This window comes from Cetorhinus maximus, chromosome 11 (genome assembly GCF_964194155.1).
Source record: "Cetorhinus maximus chromosome 11, sCetMax3.hap1.1, whole genome shotgun sequence".
NCBI lineage: Eukaryota > Metazoa > Chordata > Chondrichthyes > Lamniformes > Cetorhinidae > Cetorhinus > Cetorhinus maximus.
Window position 1 is genome coordinate 80,794,480 of NC_135889.1, and position 15,612 is coordinate 80,810,091.

At 43.9% G+C, this 15,612-nt stretch overlaps 1 protein-coding gene across 2 annotated transcripts in view; it reads left to right on the plus strand.

The window, feature by feature from the left end:
• The window catches only part of scn1laa (sodium channel, voltage-gated, type I-like, alpha), a 246,724-nt gene that overhangs the window by 220,027 nt on the left and 11,085 nt on the right, over positions 1–15,612 (plus strand). Inside the window, exon 24 of one of the 2 annotated variants that reach the window (XM_078552303.1) lies at positions 7,148–7,289. In XM_078552303.1, the coding sequence (XP_078408429.1) occupies positions 7,148–7,289 (142 nt within the window). The remainder of the gene's footprint in view (positions 1–7,147; positions 7,290–15,612) is intronic. The other variant, XM_078552304.1, reaches the window with a different exon arrangement.

Genomic DNA, 15,612 nt, shown 5'->3' on the forward strand with positions numbered 1-15,612 from the left:
AGGGTGGTGGTGGCTGTGGAGTGGATATGAATGATGCTGGCTCACAGCAGTCTTTAGTAGTGTTGTGGATAAATTAAAATGAAGCAACTTACTTTTATATCGGCGACCTCCCGCATTCCCTTTAAAGATGACTGGTTAGGCCGCAGAAAGAACTGGCAAAACTGTTTGGGCTGGGATTTTCTGACCTCACCGTCGGCGGGCATCATCATGGGCGGAACAGGAAAATATCAAGTGCTGGAAAATCCTTCCCAAGATGATGCCCGCCGATGGTGAGGTCAGAAAATCCCAGCCCTTGTATATTGGTCACTAAGTAACCTACGTGAGGCACCCTTGGAGTGCAGGACATATCCCTGGGATTTAGACCTTTTCACCCTTCGTACTGAAAAACGGGCAAAACAATGTCCAATTTGAGTTCCTCTCTCCATCCCCATCCCTTGTTTTTTTAATTGGAAACTTTCTAGACAGCTTAAATTATTCCTCCTGCCTCCTAAATAAATGGTACAAAAAGATTGAATACAGCAGCTGAGTGAGTCCAATAACTCGAAACAAATTTCAGCAAGTGATCAAGTTCACCATAGTAAAAGACTTTGAAATGTTATGACTCAGTTCATGTCAATTGAAATCATGCAGGTACATCAAGCAATTAGAAAGGCAAATATTTTGTCTTCATTCCATAGCATTGCAGTATAATAGTAAGGAAGTCTTTTTCCCATTAAATAGGGCTTTGGAGAGATCACACCTGGAGTACTGTGTACAATTTTAGTCTGCAGACCTCATCAAGGATATACTTACCTTATAGAGGATGCAACAAAAGTTCACTGGATTGGTTTTATGGGTGAAAAGGTTGTCCGACGGGAAGATATAGAGTAGAATGGGCTTTTTTTCTCTGGATTTTAAAAAAATGAGAGGTGATCTATTGAAACACATAAAATTATTACAGGACTTGACGGGGTAGCTGCTGAGAGGCTGTTTCCCCTGGCTGAGGGCATGGTAGGCGTAGCAATAGTCTCTGGATAGTGGGCAGGCCGTTCAGGACTATGATGAAGAGAAATTTCAGAGAGCTGTGAATCTTTGGAATTGTCACTCCTGAGGTTTGTGCATGGTTAGTCATTGCATCTGTTCAAGACAGAGATCAATAGATTTTTGGGCACTAAGGTAACCAAGGGCTTTGGGGATTGGAGGGAAAGTGCAGCTGACACAGAAATTCAACAGTTATCTTATTCAATGGTGGAGCAGGCTCGGGTGAATTGGCCTACTTCTCCTATTTCTTACATTCTTAAGTTCTAATATTAGCCTGTTTAATTAGTTCATTGATGCAGATGGAGTAAGCCATTGACTGACTACATCACTTCTAAGGTTCCGAATTCACCATTACATTGTCTGCAGCATATTCAAATTGCTTTATTTTGGAGGAAATTTCACAGTGCTTTGGCAACGGGAAGAATAGGGAATGAAATGGAGTAATTAATGCTATACGTTGCAGATCACAGCGTTCAGGAAATTTTGGGCCAGTAACCTTTCATGAGCAATTGCTGAGAAAAGTGTGTAGTGGCGAATGAAACTAATGAAAGTGCTGGTTTAAGGGACTGAAGTCATAAATAAAATAACTCTTTCCACTCCAAGTCAAATTGTATTAGCAATTAACATATCTAATGATCAGATAATTGCAGTTGGTTAACGTAGAACAGTTATATGTGGATCCTGAGAAATAAATCACTGAACCATCTGCAGAAACATATATAGTAGAAATGCCTACTGTGCCTGAAACTTACTTCATTCTGGGCAGCTGTTGTGCAAACCATAGATTTACTTTTATTTACTCCAAGAACATTCTGAAAAAATTCCATTTGAAAAAACTGTTTTAACTGGCTGATCATCTGAAATGAACTGGATGCAATAAAAGTTGATGCTGATGTGACGTTTACATATGTATGAACAGCATGACTGTTGAGAGTGTTGAACTCAAAATCCTTTGAGTGCATCACAGAGATGCAAAACTGCCTGATATGCAGTGTACATCTAGGAAGATCATCCTGGAAGAGAACACCATTTTTCTTTGGATAAGTATATTACCCACATTATTGCATTTTTGTGCAACTCCTTGCACTCTGCGAACGACAGTGTTATACACTAACTGTATCAAAGTCAGTTCTGATCAGTAACTTTTCAATAATAAGTATGTTGGGGCAAAAAGAACCACATATGAACACTGCCACAGAAAATCAATACTAAGTGGTAACAGCTTGAACCTGCCAGATTATTTTTTCTGTAGAGACAACTGTAGATCAACCTTGTTTTGGTGAATTCTATTGATGTAGGTGGCTCCCAAATTTTCTGAAGAATCACCCACATCCTAATTACAGAGCAAAATCTTACCACCTCAGGCATTGGGACCATATGCGGGTTCTGATCCAAATAGCATCCCAGTCCTGTCCACTTGCATGATCTCCTTGGAGGCGGCCAATTAAGATTCTGCCTCCAGGAGCCCTGCACAATTGGAAACTGCGGGCTGGCTCCACAGACAAGACAGACCAATTGGATTGCCCGGGGCTAGGAAAAGTGGGCACTGCCAATGCAGGAAAGAGACAGCAAAGGTATCTGAAGATGGAGGTGCCAGGCCGTCATTGTGGAAGGGGAGCCCCTCCACTGGATGGCTTCCGGCTGCAGTTTGTAGCTCTCTGGCAGTCAAGGGTCCAGGAGTGGGGGTTGAGATGAGAATTAAAGGAAGCCCCACTGCCCCAAACAGTTACCTTCTCCACCTGCTGTAAGGTCACCTCCAGCCATCTGTTGAGTTTTGGCCTCAGTAGGGGGACGCTCCATTTTCAGCAGGATCCCAGCAGCGTGACCTTTCTCTCCCAAGTTGGCCACATAATTGGATACCCGCCCCTGCCAGGTAGGTAACTGTTGCTGTTCTGAACCCACCTCCAGCAAGATCACTGGGATGTGGGAACCCGTCATGTAGATGACCTGATTCGCAACTTTGACGAATTCTCTTCTCCTCATCTGCAAAGCTGCCTCTGCGCAGTTGATAAGTTTCCACATGCAATCTCGAGGCAGCCATCCATTGATGGTCAATTTTGTTGTTTGTTTGTGCATTTACCTGTTTGAACATAAGAAATAGGAGTGGGAGTAGGCCATTTGGTCCCTCAAGCCTGCCCCACCATTCAATAAGATCATGGCTGATCTGCCCCAGGCCTCAACTCCTCTTTCGTGCCAGCTCCTCATAGCCCTCAACTCCCGATAATTCAAAAATCTATCTACCTCATCTTTAAATACTTTCAGTGATCTGGACTCCACAACTCTCTAGGTAGAGAATTCCAGACATTCACTACCCTCTGAGAAGAAGAAATTCCTTTGCATCTCAGTTTTAAATGAGTGTCCCCTTATCCTGTAACTATGCCCCCTAGTTTGTGGAAACATCTTCTCGTCTTAGGGAATCTCTCCCCCGCGCGCGCGCGCCCCCCCCCCCCCCCCCCCCCGTGCCCATACAGGGAGCGCATAGCGCTTCCTGGCGGACGTCATGCTGGGTGGGTCTTAATTGGCCCACCCACTTAAAATGGCAGCAGGCCCCCAATCGGGGGCACTGATCAGAGGTGTGCCCACTCCTGAACCCCCCCCCGCCATTAGAATCACAGAGGGATGCAGCACAGAATATATAACAAAATGATTGCTGGTCCCAACATCGACTCCTGGGATACACTACTGTACACTTCCCTCCAGTCTGAATAACAACTGATCATCACAAGTCTCTGCCTTATGTCCCTTAACTCATAATGTATCCACACAGCAATTCACACATCAACCAAGTCTTTAATCCCATGGGCTTCAATTGTGCTAAAGAGTCTCTTATGTGATACTTTATTAAACATCTTTTGAAAGTCCAGATCCTCTGGGGATGTTGTCAGGGGCCCAAAGCTTTTGCTGTATCAAATAGCTTCAGCCATTTTTTGATATCACATGGAGTGAATCAAATTGTCTGAAGACTGTCATCTACCAAGGTGGGGACCTGAGGAGGAGGCTTCCTCCATTTGGCACTTCTGACTGAGGGGAAGAGTGGTATTGTTACTGGACCAGTAATCCAGACACCTAGGGTAGTGTAATAGGAACCCAGATTCAAATCTCACCATGGCAGATGGTGAAATTTGAATTCAATAAAGATCTGGAATTAAAAGTCTAATGATGACCCTGAAACCATTGCCGATTGTCACAAAAACCCATTTAGCTCACTAATGTCCTCTAGGGAGGGAAATCTGCTGTCCTTACCTGGTCTGGCCTACATGTAACTCCAGACCCACAGCAATGTGGTTGACTCTTAAATGCCCCTCACATGGCCTGGCTGAGTGACTCAGTTGTGTCAAACCACTAAAAAGTCTAAAAGGAATGAAAGGTGGTCCAGGACGGACCACCCAGTATCAAAAACAAGAATGGCAACTCAGCCCCATTGACCCTGCAAAGCCCTCCTTACTAACATCTGGGTACTTATGCAAAAATTCGGAGAGCTGTCTCACAGACTAGTCAATCAACAGCCTGACATAGTCATACTCACCGAACCATACCTTACAAATAATACCTTTGACCACCACCTCACCATCCCTGGGTATGTCCTGTCCCACTGACAGGACAGACCCAGCAGAGGTGGCAGCACTGTGGTATACAGTTGGGAGAGAGTTGCCCTGGGAGTCCTCAACATCAACTCCGGACCCCATGAAGTCTCATGGCATCAGGTCAAGCATGGGCAAGGAAACCTCCTGCTGATTACCACGTACCGCCCCCTCTAGATCTGATGAATCAGTACTCCTCCATGTTGAGCACCACTTGGAGGAAGCACTGAGGGTGGCAAGGGCACAGAATGTACACTGGGTGGGGGACTTCAATGAGACTTTGAGAGACTTATACTATGAGATGTTTTCTCTGGCTGTGTCTTTCCACTACAACCCTTGGCCTACACATCTGGCCTGTTTTTCAATATGTGTTTTGCTAGAGATGAACTTACCGTTGATAAGCTAGTTGTTTTCTGTTTTTCCACCTTTGTACTTTTCCACTAGCTTTCTTATCTGTGAGAGTGTGATAGGATGTGCTTACTAGGGAAAGATGAAGGCCATAAGCAGACAAAATAGGATCGGTTATGTAGCCAGCTGCATTTGTACTATGTATAAATAAATGCTATTGTAATGGCTTTTTTGAAGAGACTCTGGAATTTGAATCTCTCCCCTTCATGCTTGTAATGAAGAACTTCTGTCTTTAACCATCTTCGAACTCCACGTGGCATTTGCCCCACAACATTATGAATGATCTGATTATTCAAAAATTTTAATGTGCTGGGAGGGCACCGCTGTCTTTAGGTGCCTTCTCTCTTGCTGACTTACATTGGCAGGCTGGAGCTCTCTCCATGCTGGCAGGCCTCCTATTGGTCCTCCACCTTCATCTTTAATTGGATGGTCAAGTGTGCCCTCCGGCCATTAATTCTCCATTGCTACAAAAATCATATCAGATGACTGTTTCTGATATGAAGGAGGGTTGGAACTGGAAGTTGTCCTGACATCAAGTTCATGACCCCAAAACTAAAATTCAACACCTTGAGTTTGTTGTTCCCAGCTTACCAAAACCTCAAATTCTCATCTCCCTATGGCTTTGCTGTTCATATTTCTGCAACTTTCTTCTTCCCTCCAAGCATCTTGAGAAGTCCAAATTCCCCCAATTCTAGCCTCTTGTGCATCCAGACTTCCTTCGCCCCACCATTGGCAAACTTCAGCTGTAGAGGACCTAAGCTTTGAGTTCCCTTCCTAATCTCTGTCTCTCCACTTCGCTTTCTCCGTGTTTAAGATGCTCCTCGAAATCTAACTCTTAGACCAAGTTTTGGCCACCTGTCCTAAATTCTTTATTTCAGTGTTAGTTTGTTATTGTGTGATTATGCCACATAATTTCAAGATGTTTTTGTAAAGGCATCAGTTAAATCTTAAGTAGAAAGGTGATTGACGCTTTAAGTACCAGCGATAACATTTGACTTTGCAAGGATTGGTGGTACTATTAAAAACCAAAACAAAACTGCCAAATATTAAGAGGATCACATTTATGTGTTTGAACAATCTTGTCAGAGTGCACCTGGAAGTTTTCATTTTGGCTAGGGGAGTGGCGGATCAGTGGGATTTCCTTCAAGAGCTCTGTCTGAATGCAATAGACCAACGCATACTCATATGAAGCAAAGGTAACGGTCATAAAGGCACATCTACCTGGTTGAACAGGACCAACTGATGAAGAAAACCCAGTGCATTAAGGTCATGAAGAAAAATGGCACAGAATTAAGATGGATTCTTAAAGTTGAAATAGCATGCTAGAAGTATAGCGAAGACATCAGAATAGCAAATATTTTTTTCAAAATAAAGAGAAGTGAAGAATAACAATAAAAGGTTTTGTACTTATGTTAAAAAAAGAAAAATGAGGGATGGAGTGGGGCCACTGATAGTGGCAGGGGTGCGGCCATGATAACGGAGACTGCAGAAATGATAAAATATATTTTGTGTCTCGGTTTTTACCAATGATGCAATGGGTAATTGATCTGTAAATTGTTTAAACCATAATTTTCTGAAATACTGTGAAAAGAAAAGTTGTGGTAGCACTGTGGAGAGTGGCAAATGTGGTTCCCTTCAAAACAGCAGTGGTTGGCAAACTACCAAAGTTAATATAAGACATGAAATTACTAATCAGGACTGTCGTAACCAGCATGGATTTCTAAAAGGCAGGATGTGCTTGACCAACTTTATAGAATTCTTTAAAGAAATAGCTGGAAGGATAGCTAAAGATAAAGAAGTGGATGTAGTTTATATAGGTTTTCAAAAAGGTACATTTTATAAAGTTCCACACGCTGGTCTGTTATGGCAAATCTAATGGTAAATGGAATTAAGGGGGAATGTGTCAATCTAAATAGAGTGATAGTCCTAAAAACAGATTTTTCCTTCTATTTCTTCATGTAATTCCAATGAAATTAGTAATATGATTCTATGCTTCTGTGGGTTCTGAATTTAGCTGGTGTAGACTGTTATATACGCCTCTTAAAAACATGAATGTCAAATCAGTACACAACAAAATGTATACAGCAATTATTTCCAGTAGTTTATAGTTTTTTACCTGAAATTATGTCTTTCTTTAGGTGCAGCAGCAGCCTGACTATGAATGCAATCTGTACATGTATTTTTACTTTGTCATTTTCATCATCTTTGGATCTTTCTTCACCTTAAATCTGTTTATTGGTGTGATTATTGACAACTTCAATCAACAGAAGAAAAAGATAAGTATTTTTCCTTACGAGAATATTAATACAACTAATATGGCCATAGAGTTGTATACTTACTGCCTTAATTCTGTGTTTATAAAATGCCGGTAGGATTATAGTTTTGTGCAGGTTTCTCTCAAGGTCAGATCTGTCATTTTCCCATGGACACAAAAACACTATGGGGAGTATTTTACTTTTTAAAAAAAAACTATTATGACACCAGATTTTCCTCCAGGCTTCAGGACATCGTATCAGACTCAAAGGTGGGGGGGCCAGAAACCCTCAATTTGTGGGGAACAATTACTCATCTATGACTTTCCCCGAATAGGCCAACTAATGACTAGAGGGCAGGCTTGCCCTCCTATTAAGCTAGACAGACAGGCTCTTAGCTGGAGGGTGAAAAGGAAGCTCTCCAGCTTGAAAACAGCAGCAGGATGCCATTGAAACTAAGCAGGGATGCGCTGAAATTGAGACACCCTCTCTCCAAGTTTTTTTTAATTTAAAATTTAAAATGCTTTTTCAGCCAGCTACCATTCTGCGGGTGGAACCACTCCACAGGCTGACCTGCGGCTAATGCTGAACCCAAGCCTTCTCCCAGCAGCTGCACTGTCCCCTGCCACCTGCAGGGATCTGGAAGCCAATTAGAAAATCTCAGACAGTCTTTGGCAACAGGCCTTAATAAGCCCTGATGGAACTCAGTTAGCTACCCACTGCCTGTGAGCAGGTAGCCCTGCTATACCCCCATCCCAGGGGCTGGATGGATCTAGGGAACTGGAACGCCAGCTGGTGGTGTGAAGTTCCCTGTCTGCCTGCCTCTGTTCCTGCACCTGGTAGGGGCTAAAATTCAGCCCCATATTTCTGGTCATATCTAACACATCCAATCACGTAGTGAGTCTTGTGTTTCCTCCAAGTAGTTTTATGCCAATAAATTCATTAACCGTTAATGACAGAAACCTGACAACCAATTTGAATCTGCAATTATACTAACATATACACTTAAGCAACTTTTTAATGTATTTCTCCATTTATTAAATCTTTATGGATATTCTTTTCTATCACCTCTACAGTAACTTTTGTTATAGCTTGTGTTCCCTTTACATGTAATAAGTGTAGAGCATAGTTTACTTATTATTAAATGTTACACACTCAATACTTTTTCTTATTAGCTCTTTATTAATTTTCTGTTCTTTGATTCTGTGCTCTTTGAGAGCAAATGCTCTATGTTTGATTTAGTGTTCTGTATATTGATGCAGTACATTTGATCCTCTCTCATGTTTCTCATTTTCTGTTCTTTTTTTTTCTCAACTAATTTTATGTCGTGTGTGTCTGTTCTGTTTTCTGTGAATCTGATTCTGAAATTTATCAAACTGATTTTTCTTTGTGTCACTGATTTTGTTATCTGTCTATCAGCTGGTACATCCTATGTGGGCAGTTTTCAGGAAGTATCCAAAATGGGTGCAAAGGGTGGATACCAGGAGGATGTTTCCTCCATTGGGGGAGACTAGAAGGGGACAGTTTAAGAATAAGAGGTTTCCCTTTTAAGACAGAAATGTGGGGAATTTTTTTCTGAGTCAGTAGTCTGTGGAATTCTCTTCCCCAGAGAGCCGTGGAGGCTGGGACATTGAATTTATTCACGGCTGGGCTAGATAGGTTTGTGATTGACTAGGGTCAAAGGTTATTGAGGGCAGACAGGAAGGTGGAGTTGAGACCACAACCTGATCAGATGTGATCATATTGAATGGCGGAGCAGGCGTAAAGGGCCACATGGCTACTCTTGCTCCTAAGTTCTGTGTTCCTAAATATACCTGAATAAATGCTGCACCTTCATGCATGAGGCCTGAACCATTTTGAGGTCCTAGCCTTATTAGTATATCGCCAGTCAGCAGTGTGTCTCAAATGAGTGCCCCATTGGAACTTACTGGTTCTGGGAGGGCAGTAGGTCCACATTAAGTCAGCCACTAGGTTAAGTGGGGAGAGAGGGGAAATTATGTACAGGGGAGGACATTGTTTGAGTGAAGTCACTTGTGGGGGGTTTGGTGGGTGCCAAGAGAAGCATTTTTGTCCTTCTTGGGCCCATCAAAGAAAAATTTGAAAGCTTCCTGGTCTGTGTGTGGGAGGCCACTCACGCCTGGTACAAATGGGAATATCTCCCACTTGTAACTGAAAATTGCAACCTGTATCCTACAATTGGCGTAGGATCCTGATTTGCATACATAAGTAGCCTTGTGCCCGTTCGACATGGATAGGTTGCTTGGCCATTTGCACACCCGTTGAAAATTGCATTAGGCAGGCGTAGGGCATAAATAGAATGAGTGAGGTGCCCCCCACCTGCCCCTAATTCTTAATTGCTGAAGTAGCCAATTTTTCAGTCAAGAAATTGCCCCCATAAGTCGGAATCTCTGTTATTGATTCTTGATCCTCTGTTCCATGCTTTGTGATTTTATATTTTGTGTTTTTCGATTCTTCATTCTGTATTACTAATCTCTGTTTTATTTTCCTGTTTCTGTGTTCTTTGTTTCTGATTCCTCCACCTGTGCAACTGATTCTGTCTTGCATTTTCTTCATACGAATCTGATTCTTGACTTTTGGACCCAATTTTGATAGCTTTGGTTCCTTGTTGTTTTCTAGTTTTCTGTGAACTAAGTTTCATTTGGTGTTACGACCCACCCCCAGGTGAGGTTCCCCAAAGTTGTTGATCCGGGCGAGACCCCTCAATTTGTCACCATCTGACTGGGACACCCCTAAATTGTTATGCCCTGGGTGAAGAGGGATGAACTGGCTCCCTGTCTTTATTCAGCCCAACCCCCTGTTAGTTGCAACAAGATTTAATCTAAAAAGGATCCCTTTCACGGATACCATTTTCCCAGACCCAATTGTTCTGATTTTGAAGGAGCCAATTTGATCAGACTTCCTTGAGTTAAAGGTAAGAGTAAGCTTATTAACTACTAAAGGCAAAAAAGGATAAAACACATGCAAATGTGGTCATACAGATTATCAGTAAGAATTTAGCTTGAAGAATGTGAATACATTAAAAAAAGCTTAACAAAACAGCACTTGACTCGTGGGGAGTAGGTTATTAAGCGTCGCGATTCACGATTCCAGTAGAATTGACTCTGGTAAATGAATAGTCGGTTTCGAGGTTTCAGTAGAGTTGAATTCGGTAAAGAGGGAGAGAGATCAGGATACCTGCAAAATGGCGATAGCTGTTACTTCTGAGTCAAACTTCCAGCACTTGCTCTCTCTCAGAACACCCACCCAACAGACAGACACTGGAAAAACTCAGCAGGTCTGGCAGCATCGGCTGCCAGACCTGCTGAGTTTTTCCAGGTAATTTTGTTTTTGTTTTGGATTTCCAGCATCCGCAGTAGTTTTTTGTTTTTAGACAGACACTGGGGCAGCTTCTCAGCTCCCTTTTAACCCCTCCTCTGTAGATTCCAAGTGAGAAGTGAATTCACAAATCTGTCTGGGCATTGCTCACAAGATTTCTTGGTGAGATGATGCTCATCTCCCATTGTCATTGTAGCGGAGGGAGCAATTAGTTTCTGGATGTATTTAGAAGTACCTTGTCTGGCAACAGGGTGGAGTTCCATTACCTCTTAAGGAGTCACCCTGCAGCATTCCAGCCATTGGCTTGTGTGTATTTTTAAAAACTCTGGTCTTATTTTTAAAGTCCAATATTTCTGGATGCAATTCGGTGTTTTTTCCTTCATTATCATGACATTAGTGTTGAATCAAAATGTTTTTTCTCCATTCTGTTTATCTGATTCACTGTTCTTTGAATGGAATTCTTTGTTTTGTGGCTTGTTCTCTGTTTACTTTTCCCTGTCCTGTTTACCTGATCTACTCTTCTGTTTTCATGTTTTATTTAGTTTTTATCTCCTGTCTTTCCAATTCTGTGTTCTTTGTGGCTGAAGAACAGTGACTAATTGCAGAATTAAGGGCAGTAACAGCAGGGAGAAGAGCTATTGATGAGGGTAGCAACCACGAATGACTCAAACACTATGAAGCTGCCAGAATCATTACATTGAAAATTATGGTATACTGAATGAGGCCCACTTCACTCACAAGAGTATGTTCTTTTGACTGGCTCCCAAATACAGCATCATAACAAGGGTCTTCTGTATGTTTTTCTTCTTTTTCTATTCCAGCTGAAAAATTGATCTATTTTTGTAATTTTACTGAAATATGTTAAAAACTTAAATTACAGGCATGTACACAATCAGGGAACATTTCATAATTCACAAGGTTCAAAATTCTGCTGACCCTTTTGAGGAAACCCTCTTCTAGACAGTTAGCAAGGTGGGGATGGAGTTATTTATATACTGAAGGCAGGTACCTCATGCTTTTGGATTTGCAGCTGAGGTTCCCACCTTGTGGTGTCACCGGAAAATCGGTGAAGCTCCTGCTTGTGCAGGACAGGTGCCCATGTCCAGACCAAGCCAATGGTTAAAGTTATAGAAGAAACAACATTACCTACAGGGAATGTGGGGTTGGGGGTGCAGAATTCAGAAGGTAATTGGCATTGGTTACTTTTTGTCTTAACATCTTTAAAGTCTTGCCTTCACACAGCAAGCATTGGATGTGCTGGGACTGAAAGTGACAAGCTGAGTTGAATTTCCATTTTGTCCAGTAATGTGCCGGACACACACCCAAACTATGCCTGCACATGTTTTTTTTTAATGGCCCCCACCACCCAAGCCAGCAGAATTACAACAAAAAATAAAAAGCTTAGCTGATCTGGATTCTATCTAAAATTTAGCTTGTCGTAGTTTATTGGAGGCCCCAGAATTAGACCCATTGTGTTTTTGTATTAAACTGAATATTTTATTTGTATACATTTGATTTCAGTGAAAATGCCCTGCTAGATTTCTTGATGAGCTGAACAATCTGTTAAGAGAATAAACTTAAGAGGCAAAATTTTTCTCTAGTTCGGCCTCAATTTTCCAGTGTTAATCAAGTAGATGGAGATAGAAAAATGGACAGGCACCCATCCTGCTGGATGCCCACTCATTTTGCAGCCGCACTAATAATCCAGTATTACTTCCATTAAATTACAAAAACCCCTTCCCAAACACAGGTGGATGTATTGAAATAAGACGGTAATGATTATATGAGTTTCCATCATTACCAACACTTGACAACACTGGCCACTACTTAATGGAAGCATTAAGCAGTTAAATATTTAAATGACCGTAGTACTGAGTGTAATTTTTTGTAGGGGATTAAAGGTAAAACCTAAAAAATGGATCCAAGAAAAAACCTGCGAATGAATAAAAAATGACTGATGCAGCAAGAATGATGTACAGTGGAGGGAAAAGCACTGAGAGGGATGCCACAGGATCAGTTTTGGAAGCCTTACTGTTCCTAACATACTTTAGCATTTGGGTTCCGAAGCTCAATGCAAACTGATCAAATTTGTAGATGACACAAAACTGGACCAATGAAGATAGCCAGAGACTCAAACATTCTGTTATATCTCAGGTGGACAGAACAGATCAAACTCATGTTTATTGCAGATATTAAGAAACAGTGGTTATGACTATGGGTGAAATAAACAGTACTAGGGGTCTTAATAGTCTTGATACTAAGTCAATAAAAGCGACAACCAGCAAGACAGACAGATCTAGAATGCACGATAACATTCTCATCAGAGAAATAAATTATGGGATGCTCATTGCAGACTTACTTGAACTGAATAGTAATGGATTTCTGGGAAGTAGCACTACTCTATCCATCAATACATATCAGATTATAAAAACTTTTAAGTACCTCCTTATTTTCTGTCCTTTGTACTTCAGAAGTCAATCACAATTCAAATGTTGCATAAATACAGGCTTGACTAACTCTTTCTTCCTGGGTGGGGGGCACATTTACATTTTTTTTCTCACTCAAGGCAGATTTCCAAAAAAAACATGAATTTAAAAAAAAGTTGAGTAGAGCAAAAACAAAGCAATGTCAAAGCAATAAATTGATAATATTAAAAAAGAGTAATTAATGAAAACGATCATTAGAGTGTGAGAATGTGCGTGTCCAGCTCACTCCCAGTCTCAGGGTGTTTACTCGCTCACCCTCACCCACTGTGAGAGTATTTGTTGGTGTGTGGGGTTGAGATTGACTGAGAATCCTGAGACTGGGAGCGAGCCAGACATACACACAAACACACACACACTCACACACACACACTCTCTCTCTCACTCTCTCTCATACACACATAAGGCAGAATTTTCCCCCCATTGGGGGGGAAGTTGATGGGCTGGCGCAAGCGGGCGCACTTCCAATTGGAGGCATGGCGCCATTTTACGTGGGCAGGCCAATTAAGGCCCGCCCAGCGTGACATCCGCAGGGAAGCGCTATGCGCTCCCTGTGCGGGCGGGGGAGGGGGAATCCCTAAAATCGGGAGTGCGCTCTTTCACGCATGCGCAAGAAAGAGCGCACTCATCTCCCTAAGGCTAAGTGCAGCCTCAGAGAGATCGGCTCTACTTTCAACAATATTAAAAATAGAAAAAAAAATTCCCTTACATGTCTCCTCATATGACAATGTCACATGAGTTGGGACATGTTTATAATTTCCATAACAACTTTATTAAAATTTTTAAAACCCTACATGAAACCTCTTCCCACCAGTTGATGAGGTTTCATGTTTTTTCTATTTGCCGCCGGGGCTCCTGGCCTGCCCGCCAACCTTAAGTTTGGACGGGCAGGTCCTTTAATTGCTTAATTGACCCTGTCAATGGCCTCAATTGGCCATTGACAGGTTGGTGGGCCTGCAGCTGATTTTGCTGCGCCCCCGCCTTCCTGAAAATTTAAATGGGGCGTTGTGACATCGGGAGTTCCGCCCGACAGTAAAATTCTGCCCATACTTTCTCTCTCTATCATACACACTCTCCCTCTCTCTCACACACACTCTCACTCTCACTCATACACACACTCACTCAATCAATCAAACTCTCTCCCACACACACACACTCGTCCTCTCCCTCTCTCACAGAAACACTCACTCTCTCTCTCCCTCTCTCTCACACATACATACACACACACACTCTCTTCCATATTCTCTCTCACTCGCTCCCTTGTGCTCTCACATTTTCTCTCTCCCTCTCTCTCTCACACGCTTGTTCTCCTGTACACTCACTCACTCACTCACACACAAACACCCCCTCCCCCTCACTCTATCACACACGCCTGCTAGCAAGTCTCTTTCCCACCTTCTTGCCCAACAGTGCCCCCTCCCCCCAATCCTCACAGCACCTCATCTCCCCCAATCCTCACAGCACCCCCTCTCCCCCCGGGCCCTGTGGCACCCCCTCTCCCCCCGGGCCCTGTGGCACCCCCTCTCCCCCCGGGCCCTGTGGCACCCCCTCTCCCCCCGGGCCCTGTGGCACCCCCTCTCCCCTCGGGCCCTGCGGCACCCCCTCTCCCCCCGGTCCCTGCGGCACCCCCTCTCCCCCCGGGCCCTGCGGCACCCCCTCTCCCCCCGGGCCCTGCGGCACCCCCTCTCTCCCCGGGCCCTGCGGCACCCCCTCTCCCCCCAGGCCCTGCGGCACCCCCTCTCCCCCCGGGCCCTGCGGCACCCCCTCTCCCCCCGGGCCCTGCGGCACCCCCTCTCTCCCCGGGCCCTGCTCTCCCCCCGGGCCCTGCGGCACCCCCTCTCCCCCCGGGCCCTGCGGCACCCCCTCTCCCCCCAGGCCCTGCGGCGCCCCCTCTCCCCCCGGGCCCTGCGGCGCCCCCTCTCCCCCCGGGCCCTGCGACACCCCCTCTGCCCCCGGGCCCTGCGGCACCCCCTCTCCCCCCGAGCCCTGCGGCACCCGCTCTACCCCCCAGGCCCTGCGGCACCCCCTCTCCCCCCGGACCCTGCAGCACCTCCTCTCCCCCAACCCCTGTAGAGCCATAACAAAAATCAAAACTTGGAGGGAAGGGTGGCATTCGTAGTGAGAGACTGCTGAAGACCCTGTGGTGAGTAGGAAGATTAGTGTGAGTTATGAGTCTTCTTTTGGATGTCTGGGAGCAGCTTTCATTGATTAGGCCACTCTGCATGCAATACCATGGGACAGAGTATCTACTGTACAAAACTTGCCCATTGGTATTTAAAAATTATGTCAGGGACCTAAAACTAATGTACTTCAATTTAAATAAGCTTGTTTCGAGTAGGAGCATTGATCCTCTATTTTGAGACCTGCTTGAATATTTAATTGGCTGGCGGGAGAGGCACCTCCTCTCTTCTGAGCCTACTTCCTCACTACTGAGCCTATCAGCAGTAAATGCGGGGGAGTAATTGCTTGTGATTGGAGGAGCAGTGCCTCACAGAATTTTCAACTTCACTTAATTGTGTTACCGACATCTTG